Raw genomic sequence first — 20,989 nt, forward strand, 5'->3', positions numbered from 1 at the left:
ACCCCTTGAAAAATTTTTTTTTCTTTTTTGAACCTTTCCCCACCCTTTCTTCTGAAGTGGAAGTCTGAGAGAGAAGAACTTTAAGACGAGGATAAATACAAATTTCCATTTTCATGGCCTGGGTTTTAAGGACGTCGTGCTATTACTGCTACTGTTTTTACAGGATCTTTCAGGGCTGATGAAGGGATAATACAGGGAAGGGGATACCATCGAGTGCCTTGAGCTTTTAATACCTTGGGTTTTTTTTCACCACTCCTGGGATCCTGAATTGCATGGGATATTAAACATCGAAAAAAAAGTCGATCAGCTTAGTTGACAATTGTAATGGAATCTTGTGAATCAGTCAGTTGGCTGGCTTAAAGGGATCAGTCTTGGGTTATCTGTTGCATGCTCTCTTCCTCTTTGATGGGGCAAAAGATAGGCTCGACCTGGAACAGACTCATCTAGATCTGCTTCCGGGCCAGGATGGGCTTTCCCTGACGCAGCTGGGCAATGGGAGGTGGGCTCAAGGTATCTCAGATGTTTGGCTTGATGCTGGACACTTGCTTACCAAGAGATCAAAAGGGTTAACAGCTGAGTAAGGATATATGGTGGAGTGATCAAACAATTCGGAATTAGTAGGAGGTCCAAGGGCAATTAACAATTATGGTTAGAGGAAGAAGACAATGCAACTAGGCCCAGAAAGAGTTTTTCATGGCAGATCAAGCACTGCTATTACCAAGGTCACACATTATAGACATCACTTGTGGAACCTACCTCGCTCACTCTTGGCAGAGCTAATCATACCGTGTACACACCACATGTATTGTCCTGTCTAAAGGGGTATCTCGGAAATACCTAGCTCCAGACGTAACCCATTACCTGAAGGCCCCCTCCCGAAAAGCACCGCGAAAAAAAAAAAAAGGAATAAAAACCCAGGCAAAGGTACCTAATTACTATGCTGATGATTTGAGAGAAATCCCCCAGAAAGATAAAAGGGAGAATGACGACGGACTAGCAGCAGAAAAATCTAGCAGAGCCTCAAAGCAAGCGAACAAAAAAGAGAGAGAGAGAAATCACCAGCAAGTGTACCCTCCGTCAATAATGACGTTAGAACCGGTCATGAACGAGCTAGCATCCGATGCCAAAAACACGGCTAGCCCGTTCAGTTCATCCACACCGCCCAGGCGACCTTGAGGCGTCAGGCTCTTCCAAATCTTCTTCTGCGCATCCAGCGCCGGTACCCGGTTCAACTCCGTATCCATGTAACCAGGCGAGATGCAGTTCACACGAATGCCATACTTCGCCCACTCCGCAGCAAGGCTCTTCCCCAACTGAACAACACCGGCCTTGCTCGCGTTGTAGCAGCACTGCTCCTGCGGGTGGTTCACAATGCTGCCAGACATGCTGGCAATGAAGATGATCGAGCCGGGCTTCTTGGCCGCCATCATGGCGCGCCCGACCGCCTGGGCAGTCAGGAACGAACCCGTCAGGTTGATATCGATCAGCCGGCGGAACATGTCGCGGTCGTAGGTCTCGGCGGGGATGTTGCTGTCGGCGATGCCGGCGCTATTGATCAGGGCGTCGGGCACGCCGTGGATCTTGACGACCTCGGCAACGGCCGCATCGATCGCGTCGCCGTTGCGGACATCAACCTTGTGGAATGTGACAGGCAGGCCGGTCAGAGAGTGGAGCTCTTCGGCGGCGGCGTCTCCGAGCTCTTGGTTGGCGTCGAAGATGGCAATGGCCTTGGCGCCGGCCTCGGCGCACGCGCGCGCCATGTGATTGCCTAGGCCGCGGGCGCCGCCCGTGACGATGATGACCTTATTGGCGACCGTCATCTTCTGGAGGGTGCGGGGGAGCTGGGAATAGACCTTAGGGTCAAGCGGGGTAACAGTTTCGGTCGCGGCCGGCTGGGGGGTTTTAGGGGCAGAAGTAGAGTTCAGACGGCAGGAAATGGCGATGCGAGCCGTGGTGGCAGCATGCTGGGCGAGAGAAAGGGTCGGGCGAGCGAGCGCGGAGCGAGAGGTAGTGGTGGCCAGGCGCTGGGCTACACGGACGGTCTTGGTGAGAGAAGCCATTATGATAGTTTTTGATGTAAAAGGAAATGCTAAAGAAAGTATGTTTTGTTGGTGTATGGCCGAAGGCACAAGTAAAATTTGGTTTTGTGAGAGCGTAAGTGAACGAGAGTCGGTCGACGACTCTATAGATGGATGTAAGTGGTAGTGAGCGGTGTGTAAGTGATAGTGGGGGCGGGGCAGCGAGTGATAACTAGCTCACGGCACAGTTAAGGTACCTGGGCTCAACGGGCGATACCAAAGCTGCGCGCTGTGTGAAGAAAACGGTAGTAGTAGAGAAGAAAAAATTGGTCGAAATCAGATTTTTATATGTAGAGTTCTGCTCAGGCAACTAAAACGGCTTCAAAAAAAAAAAAAAAAAACTGGCTCGCGTTTCGAGGGGTCAACCGTCTGAAGCCGGCCCGGGTCGGGTACCTTCCGAGTCTCTTGAATCTGATGGGACCAAACTTCGGCCAGAAGAGGCGACGACTGGGGTGGCGGGTGGAGTGGAGCAAAGAAAGAGTCTAGAAGAGTGACGTTTCAACGGTCGCGATTCGGAATGGAGTATCTGTCGCAACGGGATCCTTGTTGGGGAGAGAGAAAGGATTTCTTTTTTTTTTTTTTTTTTGCACGCGACCCCGAGAGTGAAAGGTCAAAGGTTTTGGTGGATGTTTCTGTAGTGATCAAAGATGCCAAAGTTTCCCCCTTCCGGAAAGTCAGCTTGATTGCTCTGAAAGAGTGGAGGTAGCCGAATGGCAGATGGTCCAATTTGCGGTTCCTGTTCCGTCATCAGCGGGGTGATGCCGTCAAGAGTGGCATTTGATCGCCGGTGATGGCCGAGCCACCGATATATGGGACAGCCTCAGACGACTTACCCAACTCCCTGGCAATCGTGTGCTATGGCGACGTCCAAGTACGGCACACTGGTTGAATCTTTCAGACCTCGTAGCATTTCCCCAACAAGCCAGTACTTATCTACGTGAGCACGAGCGGTGAGGCCCCAACAGTGGGACTCTAGTCACCGAGACATGTCACAAGACCACCGGGAAATTTCCACGAGGGCGGGAGTGGCAGAGGACATACATGGACGGTGAGCATGGGATGTCCCGTTCGCCGAGGCCTGGCTCATGCCCGGCCGTGGGAACCGGGGAAGACCAATTGGCGAATCAGACCGCCCTATTGGTTTTGCTATGAGTTGGCGATCTGATATTGGATCTTGTGTTCCAAATGGCAGATAGGACGCGATTGAATACCTATTGAAATATCGGCAACCATCATCCTCACTGTTCCAATCAAGAGAGCAGGTCGTGTCCCAATGTTGGGTACCATTATTCCGTGACAGACTGGTCCGTAGATTGCTTGGATTAACTCAAGGGTTCTCAAGCTCAACCGTGTAAAGGTACGAAGGTACAGAAGCATGTAAGACGAGATGACGCAGCGTCACTGCAGCTGAGGAGAGATCTGGACTTTTTCCCCTCCAACAATTTCCATTGGTGAAGCGTGGTTCGCTGGATGATCGATGTCAGCGACGTCGGCCGTCGACCCACCCCGATATTGACAGCTAACACGTGCCAAGCTTTGGTGGGGCTACCCCGCAGGCCCACATCCCGAGAGTCTGGGCAGCGGATTGGGGATGGTACTATGCATGGGAGCCGATCTTCGGGTTTCCTCTTGGGACTGAGACTCGTCGACTTCCTTCGATGGTAGGACAACAGGTTTCTCGATTTTTGTTCGGGCCTGATCTCATATGTCAGAGACATACTTGTTTCAACTAGGTGTTAAACTATTAATATACTGCGTCTCTTATGAACCGACAGGAAGTGGGAACGGAGGTGGTCTGCAATCCTCAGCGCGGCGGCGACAACCTACTGCCTGTCAATGTCCCTGCCGATCGCCATGCCGTACATGGGAAAATAGAAGCTCCAGCCACACAGAAAATCTGCGGTGATCATGTGCCCAAGGTTTCACCTAACACAGCCCTACGTGTCTCTTTACATTCTACAGAGGCCTTGGACTCAAGGATTACGGCCAGCATCGGCTCTTACTTAAAACACATTCGAGGGTTTCCCGAGCAAAAATTTGAAACGACAGACAAACTTTGGGCTTTTCCCATGGACCCTTGTGGCAAGGAATCCGTATCAGGAGGATATCAAAGTTTGATGTTAGGTGCAATCATTTCGGAGCGAGAACTCGAAGCCACGGAGGGAAACGAGAGGATACTCAAGGCACCCCGGTTTGCCTAGAATTTGAACAGGACGCTTATGACTTCACAGATTGAGCAGCAAAAAACTGCGTGCGCAGAACAGGACCAAGAGTGTATTTCCTGGGTACGTAAGCACTAACAGACACTGCCAACTAACCATCCAGCCATCCTTAATTCGAGATCAAGTTCCGAAGGTCCTATCAAAAAAGAGAAAAAAAAATAAAAACCTACATAAGAGCAAAGCGTACACCCCCTCCCCCCTTTTTAAACACCACCCATTTTCCCATCCTCATTAAGGTAGCAGCAGCAATCTCTAAGGTAGGCAGTAGTAGACATTTTATCCCCCTTCGTTGCCCGAGCCATCTACCATCCGTACATCCTTCCATCCGAACTGTAGCCTATCGTCCGAGTCCCCCTTCCCCGACCCTCAGAAAAAGTACCCCTCACTGCTATAATCCCTATCATCTCTCTCCAACAACGAAAACAGACTGGCCACATACGGCGCGAGTAACCTATTCTCCGTAAATACCTCCCACAGCCTAGGAAGGACCGGCCTGAATAACCGCTCATTCCAGATCGCCTTGATCCGGCTGCCCGCATCATCATCGATCTCCTTCTCCCTGTCATTACTCACGACCACCTGCGCCTGCTGCTCACCCTGCCCGGCCGCTTCTGCGGCCCTTTCCCTCTCCTCACGCTCGAGATTTGTATGCGGTACGTTACGCGCAATGTTGCGCAGGATGAGCACCGCCGAGAGCGGGATACCCGCCGCCTGTGGCGGCGCGTTAGGATTCCGCTCATCGCGTGCGCTGGCCGTCTCTTCGTATGTGATCGTGATGGTTGTGGCCGGACGGATGACACGGCCCTGGCGAGAGGCATGGGGTTGGTGCGGAGGATGTCGTTTAGACACGGTCGGGGAGGCCGTGAGCGGCTGGTTGGGGTCGTTCGGGCCGGTGAGCTGCGACATCTTATGCTGCTGGGCCTCCTCGGCGCGGAGGTGTGTCTTAACGTGGGCCATGAGCTGGGCCAGACGCTGCTTGGTTGGAGTGCGGTACTTCGTACAACCGTCCCAATGGCAGGAGAAGGCGGCCTCGCGGTTCTGAAACTTTCCGTCTGACGTGATGGGCTCGCGGAGATGATCGACGAGGATGTGCCTCCACATGGTCTCGGCCGTGAGGTGCCAGGAGCCACAGTGCTGCGGGACGGGGATGCCCGGAGGGGTCGGACCGTCGTACTTCCAGTGGCATTTGAGATAGCTGCGGCCATCGAGTGCGATCGGTCGACTCCTAGGACGAATGCCACTCATAATGAATTTTTGAATCTCCCCAGTAGGACCCTGTTCGCGCACCACTTGCGCGCCGCCGCTCTGATAGACGTTAGATATATTCTTTATATACTCCTGCGCTCCTATCATAGGGCGACCCTGCATCTTGAGTGCCTCAGCAAACGCCCCGTTATAGGCTTGCCAAATGGCAATCTGCGTGACGTGCGAACCGGGATCTTCCTCGAACAGGCAGCGAAGCCAAGCCTGGCACCGGTCGGGTTCCTCCATCGCAAGGAGTCTCTCTTGAAGATCCTTGGGCAGGGCGAGAATCTGCTCGGGCGCGGCCTCGTAAGCGACTTGTGCTGCCTTAAGCACAATCTCGCGCTGAGAGCGCTTCGCGCCGTGGGAGAGAAGGCGGACGAGGTGGGCAACGACATGGTCGACGTTGATTGTTCTTAACATCAGATCGATGTTGTCGGGCTCCGCCGTATACTGGTACAAGAAGTCGAGACATGCGTCCAGGAGCTCGTCATCGTTCAGCAGCAACCAACTGGCCATCTTGGGAAGAATGTTCGGGTGCTGTCCTACACCCTTCAACTTGTTGGTTTCGGTAGGATGCTGCATGGCGATGCGACCAAGAGCTCGGAGCGCGCTGAGAATCATGCCACGATCCTCGCTCCGCTCAAGCGTCCTCATCATGATGAAATAGAGGGGGTCGGATTCGCTCAGCAGCATATAAGGCGTGAGCTGTTCCGCAATCTCGAGCGCGAGATGCTTTAGCTCCACCAGCATGTCCATTTCTGGGAGGTGCAGGATGATGACAAGAAGGTCCTTGACAGGTGGGTACTCGGACAAGAACCAGGCGTTATCAGGCAGCATGACCATGTTCCGGATCGTTAATACCGCTTCGTTAATCAGGGTGAGCTGGTCAGCGAACTCGGCAGGCTGAATGCTATCCTGGATGTCTGGGTTCACTTTCTTCACCTCCGCTAACCTCCTGTCGAGATCATCAGTGCCATTGATGCCGTCAAGCGCGGTCGGGTCGTCACAGTCGAGATCAAAGTCGTGCGAAATGAACATCTCCACACCATAGAACAGCTTTGTCACGCCCAGGGCGAATTCGGTCAGACCTTCAGCAAGTCCACTAAACTGCGAAAACTTGTACTTGTCACCCCGCTCATACGAGATCTTGACCAGATGGTTGAGGGCGAATGCCTGTTCTGCCCGAAGGCTTGACCGAAGGGCCAACAAACACCTTTCATAGATGTTGGGTCCTTCGAGAGCGGTTGCTCCCAGGGTTGCACGTACAAGAGCGCCTGGATTGGGTGCGGAGGGCTGCGGGTATCGAAGTTGTCGCTGCTTTCTCGCGAACAATTCCGGGTTGCTAGCAGGAGTGTCGACAATGCGCAACGGCACTTGTTGGATCGGCGGTGGCTGGTATGACTGCAAAACGGGGTTCATTGCGTCTGGACCAGGAGGATTGTAAGTATGCGAAGCATTCCCCCGTGTGGCGTGTGGGTGGCCCTGATGTGATGGGGTCGCGGTACCGGAGTGGGTTTGTGAGCTGGCCTGTCCTTGATTCTGGGACTGGTTCTGGGAGTTTGATCCTGAATTAGAAGAATGCTGTTGGTTGTGGTGTTGATTGGAGGAGTGCCGGGTTCTGCTTGGACCGGTGTCAGGCTGGAAGATGACCCTAGGGGGCGGCGCCTCTCGCAGGCCGCGCGATGCTCGCGTCGATGTGGGCGCGGATTGGTTCTCTCTGCTCGGTGTACCCTCTTCGGTGTTTGACCCTTCCCTCTCAGCGGGCTGCTGCTTGTTTTTGACCTGGTATGTCTCCAAAGTCCGAGTCAAGAGGGACCCGCCTTTTGCTGTGGTGAACTCGAGGATCTCGGGCGGAGGGGGCTCTTTGTTGTGAATTGTCTTTATCTCATAGGCGGCCAGGTTCTTGTAGAAAATCTGCTTCAAAGTGTATGCGTCGGCAGGCGCGTTGTGGCGCATCAAACCGAGGCCCTCGCACATCTTCCTCCACATGAGCTTCTCCTCCGACACCTTGTCGTAGCCGCCATGTGCGACGATGTACTTGAACAGCTTGAGCAGGTCGACCGTGGTGTTGCCCATCTTGGGCTCCGGGTCGAAGTTGGTGCCGCGCTTCTCGTGGAAGGCGCGCAGCTCCTCGATGAACTTTTCATATTCGGGAGTACGGTCGACCGTATGCTCGATGGTGGGCTTCGCGGGGGCCATTCTGGCGCTCTGGGCGGCGGCACGGCGCCGGAGGGAGGCTCGATGGGAGCTCAATTTCGAGAAGCCGTGATGATGATATCCAGCACTTATCGCTCTACTTTGTCAAGATGCGTTTCGAGCTCGAAGCGTGGGGAGTCAGGGCGGATGGAGGGGCGAGAATGGGGATGGTCCGCGACGGTGCGAGGGCACGGATGCGAAGAAGCGCGATGCGATGCAGCCGACGCGAGGATCCAACAGCTGCGTGCGATTGGAAGTTTTTGTGGTCCGCCCTGCAGCGATTGCGACTGGCGAGCGTTTGCAGTAAGTGGATTCTGATTGGGCCCTTCTTGGCATGTGCACGGACCGCATGTGGGGCAAGTGGGATTCGGAACGAAACCACGGCAACAACATTCCCCGTCTCCCTTTACATCGCGGTGATGAGCCCTTAGGTTGGTAAGGGTAAGGTAGCCAATGCTTGGATAAAACTGCCTACTCTAACGTACGGAAGCAAGGTGCTTGATATGATGTACAGTGTGTTATCTCAGCGTCAGCTTCATCTCAATGCCAATTTTGCAGAACCCTTTTGCGAGTTTGTTTTCCAAGGTCTTGCACTTAGTTTGGGCATAGTCATGACTCTCTGGAGAAGACACTTCGCAGCTGGCTAAAGGCTTAGTAAGAACAATAGCTGAACTGTTTGGGTTGACTGACTGCCATTGGCAACTTTGGGCTGCACTTTCTGCGTTGTTAACATGAAGCTAGATGGAAGGCGCACAAACGCACCTTCCTATTCTCTTCTAAACTTTTGAGCTGTGCGGGCTCTTCCAGGAGACGCGTCGGTCGGTTGAGCGGCTGGACCTCAATCTTTCCACAACTTCCCTGTGTGTGGCGGACAATGTTTACGAGCCACTTATGATTTAACGCAGCAATGTCTGCTTCCAAAGACACAGCCAAGGCCAAGCAGGCCACGCGCCAGCGGCGCACAATTATGCGCTTCGCCCTGGATAGCATTTCTATCGACGACAGACCAAACAACTACAAAGATGCCCAACTGGTGCTCAAACCACAGCTGGAACTGGCTACGCGCAAAGATAATCCCAAGTCACGAACTCGAAAGCCCATCTGGCGCCATTTTCTCATGGTCCATATTAAGGACAAAGCTGATGAGCTGGTTTGTTATTTGCTAATGCCTGGAATCCATCTCAGAGAGCGTAGATGCTTACTTAACGGCGTCGCTCGCAGGTAAAATTGGATTTAGACATCTTTAAGGGTCCTTCAATTTCACCCTCTTCGAGGCAAGCCTCTATATTCTGCTGTTCGTCGGAGGGGTCTTTTCTATTCCGATATCCAAGTGACACCGGATTTGTAAGCCCTTCATTCTGATGAGCTGTAACGCTTATAGGTCTTAACTGACTTTCTAGGGGAATTCAACACTCAGAGTTACCCTTTCCACGATATCAGATGTTGACGCTGTTCTCGGAGAGTTGAGCACTCTCAACATTGAGGTGGAAGAGCAACGACCCCCTATCAGCAACATACCCGGGCTTGCTAGAACCCCTTCGGGATTTCTTCTCCCGCCGACTCGAGGTGATGCGAGTGGTGCTCAGAATTTCCATAATCCAAATCAACCATTGGCCACATGGTCTGACTCACAAGGCCAGTACCTGACTTCAGAGTCTCTGGGGAACTCACAGTTTGGAGCTCTTCTGCAGCGTCCTCCCAGTCAGCCCCTGGGACATACTGAACAAGTGTTGCCCGGTTTCCGGCCTTGGTCACCAGACTCCGTGCCGTCTCGGCCCGCTACAGCACTTGGTGTTCCCGGAGTTTTAAGTGAGGGTCTTTACAAAGTTAGTAAGGTTGGTTCAACCGTATCGAGCCGACCTAAACTGCGTAGGACTCCAACAATCCTGGAGAGCCAACCTCCTCTCCTGTACACAGTTTCCAAACAATTTGATAGGGCCCTCAACCAAGCTGATATCGCAGCAATCAGAAGCCGTTACTTGGGTCGAGGATTGTCTTCCAGCGCCCGCGCTGAACCTGTGGGATTGGGCTCCCAACCCTTGAGAAGAACAACAAGCGTCTTGGAAACCACGCCAATGGCTAGCACTATCCAACGCTCAGCGTCGGCGCTCCTACCCACAACCCAGGATGAAGGACAAACGTTGACTGGACGTCATGGCTTTGCTTCACCACTATCCTTCTCACAACCTGAAGCGGCTTCAAGAGCTCTAGTACCTGGTGAGGGCTCTTCGATTATGAGCCAGGGTTCAACCTTATTAGACACAAACCAGGACCGAGAATTAGATGATGAGATGTTGGTATTGCTCTCACAAGTGCAGCACGAAGGCCTATGCGAAGCAAGCAAGCTCTGGGATGAGTTCATGCAAAGAATCGAAGCGGATTCGGCGGGACTAGATCATCCACAGGATGCTTCGGAAAGACTAGGAAAATACGAGGATGAGTTCACCCGACGCTGGAATGCCGTCCTCGCAGCAACGGTTCAAAGGGCGAGGGAGATACGTTCTGGGAACGATGTATACTAACAACATCTTTCTTTAATCTCTTGAGGTTAGGCAGTGAGCAAAACTTTGATGCTAGAGAAGGGACAATACTCGCCAATATATATAGCCAATATATATATGCGCTTTTCTGTCAACCCTGACCGTAACTCTCACTGCGTGCCTATCCTTTCAATTTAGTTCGCTATAATCACTCCCAATCTCCTGGTCATGCCTTGTTCTCCCCCTCCTCATCTTTCTTCCCCTCCCCCGCTTCCTCCTCATCCTCTGTAAACCTCAACGAAATACTATTCACACAGTGACGCTCATCTGTCGGCGTGGGGAACCCCTCCCCCTTGAATACATGGCCCAGATGACCACCGCAGCGAGCGCACACGATTTCTGTGCGAACCATGCCGTGGCTGCGGTCCTCATGGCGCTCAACCGCTCCCGGAATGCAGTCATAGTAGGCCGGCCAGCCGCACCCGGACGAGAACTTGTGCGATGCTTTGTAGAGAGGCGCGTCACATCCCGCACAGCGGTAGATACCCTTGGAGGGGTAGTGCTTGTCATAGACGCCACTGCCAGGCGGTTCGGTGCCTTTTAGGCGGAGGATGCGGTATTGTTCTGGAGCAAGGGTTAGTCCGTGGGTTGAGGCTGTTGTGTGTGTGTGTGTGGCACAGTGATGGCGGCTGACCTGGTGTGAGAATTGCCTGCCACTCCTGAGGGGTCTTTTGCACAGGATATGATGTCATCTTGCTGTCGATTGAGGAAGAACTGCTGCTACCAAACAGGGCGCTGAGGAAAGGGATTACAGGCATGGACGAGCGTAGTGCAAATGTGCCGATTTTTGTGAGAGTATTGTGAGGAAGGATGGGTAATATTCGTAATATTGGAGTGAAGGGATAGAGGGCACGGAATATGCGGGATAGCCGCGAACGCATCAAACCTGGTCTTGGGGCTGCTGTCTTATACAGGGTCTTGTGCGAAAGGTGCGGGGAAGGAAAAGTTGAGGCGGCAAGCTAGTTTAATGCGCCCGTATAGAGAAGTGATTTATTTTACGGCTATGAACGTATGAATTTGAGAGTGAGTTGAAGCTGAGCGGAAGGGCTAGTAGTGACAAATCACAGTTTCTGGCCTAAGTAATCCCGCTGTCGCCAGAAATGCGGGATGCAGGACCCTGTGGGTTCAGTTGCGTCAGAGATATCGCTAACTGGAACCCCGGTTCGAGTCTGCGGGTTTGGACTGCCATCTAACAGGAGATTATGGATACAAAAACGGGTTATGATCAGCTAAGCAGCGAGGACGGACCAAGAGCTACAATCTCGATAGTATTGGGAGGTGATGCATTCCTGTATATTGATCGGGAAGCCGGGTCTAAGCACCTAGGGCCCCTGATATACAATTCGAGCAAGCATTTGGCTTGATGGGCGATGACACAAGGCCGACTTTTACGACGTTGCCATCAATAGCCAACGTATTCGCCAATGGACCTTGAAAAGCTAACAGAGAGTATATATAGCCTTCTACCTAGTAAGTTGACATGGGAATCATGAGACGAAAGTTCAGAGCTTGCGTGTTCGGTCGCATCGAGGCTGGTGGGAGACGATTCTCGAAAGTCGGCAGAACAATGAAGTCTTCCCGAGGTGGGGCTGATGTCCAAGGGTGGTGGTGGTGGTGGTGGACCCACAGCCACAGTCGCTGTGGCGCACTGACTTCAACCCCCTGACGACCGGGAACCTGTAACTTGTACTGTGTCTCGCCGCTGTTACTTATCGAGGCCCATCCCGCAACCGTCGAATAATTTAACCCCCCGAAACCGCTACACAACTTTGCTGTTCAATTCCGCCGCTTCGGAATCCATTGAGCCGCTCTCTTAGAGCGTAGCAAAGCGTCTTTGTGTTGAAAAGACCAGGAATACGCCATGTCCCGACGGCCACCGAATCCTGCTGCTGAACGCGCAGCTCAAAACCAGCAAACCCTCAAGAACCTTTTGAAGTTAGAGCCGAACAAAGTGTGCGCCGACTGCAAGCGCAACAAACGTGAGCACACCCGACTCCCGATTCCCGTGTGCTTGCATGGACCGAGCGACTGATGGTTTTTCGACACAGACCCCCGATGGGCGAGCTGGAACCTTGGCGTCTTCATCTGCATCCGCTGCTCAGGCATCCACCGTGGCATGGGCACTCACATCAGCCGAGTCAAGTCGGTCGATCTGGACTCATGGACGGATGAGCAATTGCAGAGCATCCTTAACTGGGGCAATGCTCGCGCGAACAAGTACTGGGAGGCGAAGCTCCCGCCAGGCCATATTCCCTCTGAGGCCAAGATCGAGAACTTCATCCGCACGAAGTACGAGTTGAAGCGATGGGTAATGGACGGGCCCATGCCAGATCCTTCGACCTTAGATGCTGAGGGGGACGATGATGTGCCGTTGAGCGTCGTCAAGGAGAAGCACAATATTGATCGGCGAGAGACCCTGCGCAAGGCGTCCATCGGCAAGACGGCCGCCCCGCAGGTTGATCTGATCGGTACTGACCCAGTTCCTCCTCCCGCCAAAGCCCCTGCTCCGGCTCTCGCTCCGGCCAGAGCCAACGTTACTGGCCCGGCTGGGATCCAGGTTGCGCCAAAGTCCGAACCGGCTCCTCCGAAGACGACTACTAGCAGCGCAAAGGATTCGCTTCTTGGGCTGGACTTTTTGGACAGTCAACCTGCTGTTCCTCCCCGGCCGGCTAGTACAACAGGTACTGCTAGCACGGGGGGCAAGTCTCGCCCTGATTTGAAGCAGTCTATCCTTTCTCTCTACGCAACGGCTCCTCGGCCACAACCACAGCCTGCCGCGCAACCAGCATCTCATTCTTCATTTGGCTCTGTCAGCGGGTTGTCTTCTCCTGCGATGACCCAGACTCAGAGCTCACTCGCTGGGCTGAACGATGCCTTCAGTAGCCTGAGTTTCAACGCCTCTCCTTCACCCAAGCCTGCCCAAACAGATGCCTTTGCCAGCCTGGCATCCTTTGCCTCCACCAAGCCAACCACACAAACGAGCAACAGCTCGGCCTTCTCTGGCCTCAGCGGCGGCAGCTTCTTCGATCCCAAGCCGGCATCTACCCACCAGGCGAAGACGTCCACCAGCAGCACCTCTGGCTGGAGTTCTCTCACCTCAGCCGCTCCATCGTCCTCTACCACATCTAAACCTGCCCCTCCTTCCGCTGCGCTAGGCGACCTCTTTGACTTCTCATCCTCCCCTCCCAAGACAAGCGCGCCAATCCTCCAGCCTTCCCTTTCTTCCCCGACAATGACCTCCACCTCTACGGGCTCTGTGTTCAACCTATCTAATAACAAGCCCAAGCCAGCTACCACAACCACTACTACTACTGCTACGACGACGACGACCTCAACCACCACAGCAACTAGCACCCTCGGATCCTTCAACACACTTTCCACAAGCAACTGGTCCGACGCCAACGTCTGGAGTGACGCTAACGCCTGGGCCACGCCGGACAAGCCCGAACCGGAGCCCAAGCCGGCGACGGCCACAACTACCACGACCACAACCAAAAGCACATTAGACGACTGGAGCTCCTTCGCAAGTCAGCCCATTGTGCCAAGCGCGTCGGGCGGATTCGCGCCGGCGCCAAAAGTGGCAGCAGATGAGGAGTTTGGCGGATGGACTAGCAGCACGGGGACAAGCTCGTCGAAGCCTGTCGGAGGATTTGCCGGTGCGGATGATTTGTTTTCCAACGTGTGGCAATGAAGGGGTGCGCTTATTGTGGTTGGTAGGAAAAGCTAGGGGAGTTTTTAGATATAGGCAATGAATGCATGAAGTTTGCATAGCTGCAGGTTTTGTCGTTGTTTTCCCGCATGTTCTTCTCTTTGCTTTGGGAAATGCGCAAGATAACTGAGGAAGACAAAAGCGGGAGCGATGGATGGGTCTACACAGCGTGCTGTCGTGTTGGTGTACAGGGAAGAGGTACGGCGGAAAATAAACGATAATATTCTCAACATATATATCAAGGGTCTTCATATGCTTCCTGAACCAAGCTATGTTGCTATATTCAAGGTCCCAGAAGAGACTGAGTGCGCGTTGTTGAAGCCTTAGCCAGAACCTAAGCCAAAACCATAACCCGAGAACTCCCAAACGCCGCGCCAATGCCCGTCCTAACAACAAAACAACAGAATACGCTGTGGTACACAACTCGTCACGGCCCGCCGGCCGTCCCCAGCGATACACCCGCCTGGATGGATATCACAACCCCCCAATTCGTTGTCCTGTACAAACCAGCGAGGACCATCCTCGTATCCTCCTCTAGCGATGGTTGGCACCGCTGCCATTCATCTCCAGTTCCTGCATGGCCCCATACCCCTAAATAACTAGGACCCTGATGGAGAGGAAAGTGCTCAGGTCTCCCTCATGAGAACATCAACTTCCACATATAATACAGAACCAGCACCGTCCCGACAATGATGCCCGACAGCTTGAGCACAGCGACCCGGTTCCCCGCGGCAGCCATCCGCCCCAGGCGGGTCGCGGAGCCCTTGAGCTGCGTGGCCATGGAAGAGAAGGTCTCGCTCTGTTAATGACGCTGTCAGCATTGTATCTCGTGAATTAGAATGGGAGCGGAGAGGCTCACCGTCGAGTCGATCATTTCGTGCTGCCGCGCTTGATCGTAGATGTCGATGGTCACGCCGCGCAGGGCGGAGATCTTAGCCGATAGCTCGTCCAGACGGGCGTTGTTCTGGCGCTCGCGCTCGTAGGCTTCCGCAGACATTTTGGAAGTGGTTGGGTTGGATTAGATTAGGTTGGAGTGGTGCTTGTTGGCGGAGCGGTTCAAGTTGGATGAGTTTAGAGTTGATGACAGGTGGCTTTGGCGGCTTCGACTCTAGGGGAGGCTGAATCAAAGAGTCTGGGAGATGCGATTCGCGCGAAATGGTTGTCGATGATTTAGGGAGACTCGGAGGTTGGCGACTATTCCCAGAGATAAATCCAGCTCTCGACTCCGAGTTGATTTGTGTTTCAGGTTGGGGGCAGGGCGCTTGCAACTGAATGTCGTATTCCCTTCCGGAAGGACTTGATCGGGTCTGTATGTTCGAACACTCAGTGGAACCCCCACAAGATCTCGGTCGTCTGTGGCCCCAGAGAGGTTGATATGCTGATGTTGCTTTGTTGATCGAGGATGCGAGGCAACCTGCGCTGTGGTGCTCACACAGGCAGGAAAGGGGTTGGCTGCTAGCGCTGGTTGGAATACTCGTGACCAGCTGCTTGGCACAGCCTTGGGAAGCTTTAAGCCCCATTGTGGCTGGTATGTAACCGTTGGGTACGGTGGGCCTGTCGGTTGTCGGATCCATGACATCAGAGCAGGGACGCGGGAGGGTTCATCGTCCAGCACAGTGGGGCAGTGAGAAGGGCTCCATTTCACATGACAACTAGGACAATAGCTTTTGTCTGATATGAAGACGTAGAAAAAGCTAAAAAAAAAGCCTCTACGGATTTTTGGTGTGCAGCTTATAGGCCATGGGAGCAAAGTTGGGATGAGATAGTACTCTCCAAGACAGATAAGTTTGAGAAGCCTGGCAACTGGCTCGTGGTCTCTGGGTTTGACACTAGGTCTTGGCATCATGGGTTATGAAAGCTTTCCCAGCATCGCCGCAGAGAAAGCAACCCACCCACCCGTTTACAAGGATCTCAATGCTGCAACAGTTAACAGCGTACGGCAACACGGAGCTCGGCTTGTCTTCCGTAGATGTTCGTGACTTTTGCAGGTCTCAGCACTTTGTTCCACGATACAGACTTTCCGCCAAATTATTGGGGCTTTTCTCGTGCTTGCGCAGCCTGAAAGATTCCAGCCGGGTTGGACAGACCAAGACCGATTAAGGCGCCATCCTCCAACAGCTGGCAGATCCCACGGTCCTTCAGTCATTCACGCTGCTTTCGCCCCACCGTTTCTGCTGAGTGAGACTTCCCTCTTCTATCATTTTTTCGACAAACTTCTGCCCCGAAACATATCGCAAAAAAAACCATTTTTGATATCCAGTTCAGAATCATAGGTACCATCCTGAGAAAATTTCGATCGTGTCGACAACGGTGCCGCAGCCATGGGCATCCACAACCCACTCCCGTCGTCTTTGGCGTGTAAGTTCCGGACCTTCCGGCAGCATGGGGTGGGCTTCCATGATTCCATGATGCCGCTCGCGATCATGGCAATACCAGCAAGATACTAACAAGGCTCTTGACAAACAGCGGAGTGCAAGAAATGCGCAAAGATCCTCTCGTCCTTCATCGACCCCCGCCAGTCTTTTGGCCCCGACAAAATTATTCCTCCCTCCGTCCTTGCAAGCTCCAAGGTATGATTCACGAGGCCGGGACTGTTGCGGTCTTCTTTTATACACTCAGACACACCCAGAGATATAGCTTGTCTAACACGTACTCCGTGTCTCTCAACAGGGTATTGCTGTCCTTACCGTCCTAAAAGCAGGTTTCCTAGGCTCTGCCCGTTTTGGTAGCGGCTTGGTGGTTGCACGTCTTCCTGATGGCACCTGGAGCGCCCCTTCCGCCATTATGACTGGCGGCGCCGGCTTCGGCGGCCAGATCGGCTTCGAGCTGACCGATTTTGTCTTCATCCTCAACGATACCGCCGCTGTTAAGACGTTCGCGCAGGCTGGTTCCCTAACCCTTGGTGGCAACGTCTCGATAGCTGCAGGCCCCGTTGGCCGCAACGCCGAGGCTGCTGGTGCTGCTTCGATACGGAGCGTGGCTGGCATCTTCGCCTACTCGAAGACAAAGGGCTTGTTTGCGGGTGTCTCGTTGGAGGGCTCAATCATTCTCGAGCGTAAGGACGCTAATGCTCGCATGTACGGCCGTCCTATCAGCGCCCGCGAACTGCTCTCTGGTCGCGAGCGCCCCCCGCCGGCTGCTGCGCCACTCATCAACGTCCTCAGTTCCCGTGCTTTCAGCGGGATGTCCGGGACCGGCTACCTTGACGATCGCATGTACAACGACATTCCCATCTATGACGATCACCACGACGATGTCATCTGGGCCGGGAAGAGAGGCCTTGCCTATGGCGAAGGACAACCGCGTGAGCGCGATCGCGATCGCGATGGAGACGTCCATGCTTGGGATGAGTTTGGTCGCCCCAAGCGTTCTTCAGCTTGGCAAGATGATTATTATGACAACCCGCGGAACTATGACGGGCCGTCCCGCTCGCGCACCTTCTCAGACAGCTTTGACAGGGATGCTAGTGATAGGACCTTTGTTAGGGACTCCCCATCCAGTCCTTCAACACAACAGAAGACAGCCCCTGGTAGGCCGGCGGCGCCGAAGCCGAACTATACCAGCAAGGAGAATCTGATGAAGAAAAACCAGGCAATCGCCCTCTATACCTTTGAGCCGGAGCAGCCTGGTGATCTGGGATTCAAGAAGGGCGAAATCATTACTATCTTGAAGAAGACAGATAGTGACAACGACTGGTGGTACGTGAAGACTTTGTCCAACTGGAGAGAAAAGTAATAGCTGACCTTGATGGACAGGACTGGCATGATCGGCACACGGCACGGCATTTTCCCAAGCAATTATGTTAAGATGCTTGAATGAGTGTTGCATGATACAAGATGTTCTTGATGTCAAGGGTGTCGCTGCTTCTCAATTCATCTCATATGATTCGCTGGAGGTGAATATCTAGGCTGGGCTGGGCTGGGCTGGATTCGGTTGGGCTGGGTTTCTTTTAAAATCATTTTTCTTCGATGATTGTCGTTGGGAGTATGATCCATGGCTGGGGTGTGGTCTTTGTGCCGTTGCCAATTGCTTAGAGAGGGGTCTGACAGACGATAAGAGAAGAACACTGGCCAGATGGATGGGTTATTAAGCCCACACATGATGACTTTTACGTACCTCATGTGTTTCAACCCTTTCCTTGCCTCTCATCGCCATTTGCCTACCTTTTTAGGCCCCTTTTTTTTACCCCCCATAAGGCTTGTATGTATACCTATGCTTTTGCTTCAACTTTGCATTCTGGCCTGACACTTACTTGGATTTTAATCGCAATTGTTAGGCAGTTCGTTCATCTTCGCGATTATTGGGATCGTCCACGCCGACAGCTTGAATAGGATTGGATATCTTTTGCCAAGCTCGAAATGCAATTAATGATTCAACATATTGCACGGGCAACGATCCATGTCGACTACCGAGGCACCGAGTATCCGCAATCGTTGGTCATCGAGAAAACTACCTAGGTGTGGAGAGCGGAGGGGATATTATTCCTGAGCTCTATATAACTCATGAGGTTGTTTGGCTTGGAAATATTCACTAAAAGGGAAGAAGGATAGGGTCCCAAGAAGACAGGTCCCCATGCTTTCCGAGCCTTGAATTTTGTGTCATGATTGGTATTAATTGTAAATGACTGATGGGTTAAGTTGGAGCATGCTCGGGTGAATGACAGCGGTGCATTGCCTCTCAGGACTTGGGGTCCCAGGCATTGCATAAAAGTCCACTGGTATCCCTACCCACAACACCCGCCATTCATTGTTGTATACGGTGATCATAATCCTGTAAGGTTCTGGAGCGACATCATGACTCGCAACTATGGCTTGGAGCAGACACTCCCAGATCCAGGAATATCCGTCCTGAGCCGAAATCAGAACATCAGGATATGTCACGGCCTTATCCCCATTGGTGAAGGTTACAATCACCTTCTCGGTCGATCCGGAGGTCGGGATGTCATTTTTCTCTGCAGCTATAACCATATCCTCCTCAAGAGGGGAATTAAAGTAATTTTCTGACATGATGAATGCAAACTGCCTCAGAGAGGCAACAGTGCAGGTTGATATGTATCTGTGCGAATATGTAGGTTACTAGTCTCCAGCACTGTCAGAAACTTCGAAGCAATCTAATTTCTCGAGACGGAAGAAGAGTCAACATGCTTACCAGGTGCCCAGAACGGATTAGGCCCCGTAGTTGGAAGCCACACCTGGGATACCAGGTTGGTTCTGCCGTTGCAAGTCAGATTGATAAATTAGGGGAAATATATGGCCTTGAAAAAAGGCCGACCGGCAAAGACCAAAAAGTTTATACCTACCACTAACGTCCAGTCACGGCCCAAAAGGAGAAGAAACAGGGAGATCAGAAGAAAGAGGGAGATTTGCAGTGCCTTCAGATTATAAGGGGAATCATAACAATACAAAACGATGTTTGCCTGTGGACTACAGAGCACAGATGGGCTTGAAGACTTGAAAGCGTAAGTTTCCGAAACTACAACAGGTTAGTCATACCAAAAAAATTAGCTACAGCAACTGGACAAGCCTGAGATGTGAAAGATACACCGGAGTCGGCCGATGGAGTAGTACTTGCAGGTATATGTGAAGGAATCCGATGCGAACCATGAGACTCGTCCGCCGACTATTGGCAGGCAACCACCATGGACAACTGGAACTTTCCTGAAAGACTCGGGCATCTATTAGGCATCCGTTCCTCATAAGTGGCGTGTGTCTGGTAAGGCTTGAGAGGCTGGGCTAAAACGGAAGTTGTCTTTCCAGCTTCTGGGCTGTGCAGATCCGAACTGTTCACGACCACTTCAAGACTGGTATCGGTCCAGGTGCCGTTGGATGGGCCATAGGTTACTTTGTTCTCTCAGATGGTTTACAAAATCCACTGTTATTGCTGCAAAAATAGGCAGCGGTCTTAACGATGAAAACAGTAGGCTGTTGGTAACACCAAATTCCACTTGCCTTCTTCGGCATAAAGTCACGGGTTTCCTGGCGATTGGAAGCATGAAGATAGATGCTGGGCACTGGGAGAGTTTTAAATTAAATGTCGCGTCGCAGTACGTACAACATACGCATCCACCTCTAAAGTAGCACAAACATGAATTGCTAGTGAACACACCTCCAGTGTAATCGGAGGGAAGAACATGTAGTATGGAGCATATGTATTCAATAGCGGCTAGCACTTGAGAGGTTTGGTAGCAACTAAGGTAGGATACACTGCATGTAGTGATTCAAAGAGAAAAAGGGTGTTATGGTGCTAACGGTAAACTGGTTTGTACTGTCGTATTGATGGTAAGGTGGAAATGGTCGGATTGAAGGGGACTTTCCCTTCTCTAGTCTATTCGTAGAGATAAAAATTCCATCCTTTTTGGTGAGGAGCCATGAAATGAGCACAAGATTACTTAGTAATCCTTAATACGTCCAATCCATGTACTTGTACACACAGTGCTGCCTTCTGAGCCCCTCCTTAAAGACCGAAGACAAGTGTTGTGCAGTTCTCTCGGTCATGCACTAACAAATCAGTTTTCAGAATCAAGGAAAGAAAGAGTGGGGTATAGGTGGGGTCTTGCTCTTTCGAATACAGTTACAGTAACTTGCCATCACTAGGTACCTGCCCTGGAAGGTTCCTCCAAACTTGCATCAAGTTAGCGAATAGTATGCCTGCCTTTACGTTAACCTTCTGCACACACAGATGTGGAACAAAAATCTTCTAGGCATATAAGAGCCACAAATGCATGCCGCATGCGTATCAGATGCTCCGATTTTGAGTTAAATGAACAATATGACCCAATCCCTTTCGACCGCCCTAAATGACATCTGCCATGTAGCGACTTTATTAGCTCCCTAAGTCCTGAGGATTACCCTAAATGATGTAGACAAAAATATTTCCATCTCTGGTGAGAAAATATGGTAGATATTCAGATAATGGCTAAGGTGGACGTCAAATAGATGGTTTTACGTTCGACTGACTCGGCCCTCAGAGAAAAGTCAAGGTCCAGGAAACCGAGAGGGT

The 20,989-nt window shown here is 52.3% G+C and overlaps 7 protein-coding genes across 7 annotated transcripts; 3 read left to right on the forward strand and 4 right to left on the reverse strand.

Moving 5' to 3' along the window:
* Window positions 1-1,055: 1,055 nt before the first annotated feature.
* On the reverse strand, window positions 1,056-2,060 carry CTHT_0044120 (uncharacterized protein; the record flags this gene model as incomplete). The annotated part of the gene is made up of 1 exon (XM_006694741.1): window positions 1,056-2,060. The coding sequence occupies one exon, from the start codon at window positions 2,058-2,060 to the stop codon at window positions 1,056-1,058; it is 1,005 nt and encodes a 334-aa protein (XP_006694804.1).
* A 2,606-nt stretch (window positions 2,061-4,666) lies between these two features.
* Window positions 4,667-7,744, reverse strand: CTHT_0044130 (putative chromatin structure-remodeling complex protein; the record flags this gene model as incomplete). The annotated part of the gene is made up of 1 exon (XM_006694742.1): window positions 4,667-7,744. One exon carries the CDS (start codon window positions 7,742-7,744, stop codon window positions 4,667-4,669), a length of 3,078 nt encoding a protein of 1,025 aa, XP_006694805.1.
* A 904-nt stretch (window positions 7,745-8,648) lies between these two features.
* Window positions 8,649-9,208, forward strand: CTHT_0044140 (uncharacterized protein; the record flags this gene model as incomplete). Its single annotated transcript, XM_006694743.1, has 2 exons — window positions 8,649-8,891; window positions 9,182-9,208. The coding sequence occupies 2 exons, from the start codon at window positions 8,649-8,651 to the stop codon at window positions 9,206-9,208; spliced, it is 270 nt and encodes an 89-aa protein (XP_006694806.1).
* A 1,239-nt stretch (window positions 9,209-10,447) lies between these two features.
* On the reverse strand, window positions 10,448-10,973 carry CTHT_0044150 (uncharacterized protein; the record flags this gene model as incomplete). The annotated part of the gene is made up of 2 exons (XM_006694744.1): window positions 10,448-10,845; window positions 10,916-10,973. The coding sequence occupies 2 exons, from the start codon at window positions 10,971-10,973 to the stop codon at window positions 10,448-10,450; spliced, it is 456 nt and encodes a 151-aa protein (XP_006694807.1).
* Window positions 10,974-12,142: 1,169 nt separating this feature from the next.
* On the forward strand, window positions 12,143-13,972 carry CTHT_0044160 (ARF GTPase activator-like protein; the record flags this gene model as incomplete). Its single annotated transcript, XM_006694745.1, has 2 exons — window positions 12,143-12,260; window positions 12,330-13,972. 2 exons carry the CDS (start codon window positions 12,143-12,145, stop codon window positions 13,970-13,972), a joined length of 1,761 nt encoding a protein of 586 aa, XP_006694808.1.
* Window positions 13,973-14,627: 655 nt separating this feature from the next.
* On the reverse strand, window positions 14,628-14,987 carry CTHT_0044170 (uncharacterized protein; the record flags this gene model as incomplete). The annotated part of the gene is made up of 2 exons (XM_006694746.1): window positions 14,628-14,789; window positions 14,850-14,987. The coding sequence occupies 2 exons, from the start codon at window positions 14,985-14,987 to the stop codon at window positions 14,628-14,630; spliced, it is 300 nt and encodes a 99-aa protein (XP_006694809.1).
* A 1,324-nt stretch (window positions 14,988-16,311) lies between these two features.
* On the forward strand, window positions 16,312-17,809 carry CTHT_0044180 (putative LAS seventeen-binding protein; the record flags this gene model as incomplete). Its single annotated transcript, XM_006694747.1, has 4 exons — window positions 16,312-16,348; window positions 16,457-16,560; window positions 16,661-17,688; window positions 17,746-17,809. The coding sequence occupies 4 exons, from the start codon at window positions 16,312-16,314 to the stop codon at window positions 17,807-17,809; spliced, it is 1,233 nt and encodes a 410-aa protein (XP_006694810.1).
* Between the last annotated feature and the right edge of the window lie 3,180 nt (window positions 17,810-20,989).

Source organism: Thermochaetoides thermophila (assembly GCF_000221225.1).
Source record: "Thermochaetoides thermophila DSM 1495 unplaced genomic scaffold scf7180000011818, whole genome shotgun sequence".
Taxonomy (NCBI): Eukaryota; Fungi; Ascomycota; class Sordariomycetes; order Sordariales; family Chaetomiaceae; genus Thermochaetoides; species Thermochaetoides thermophila.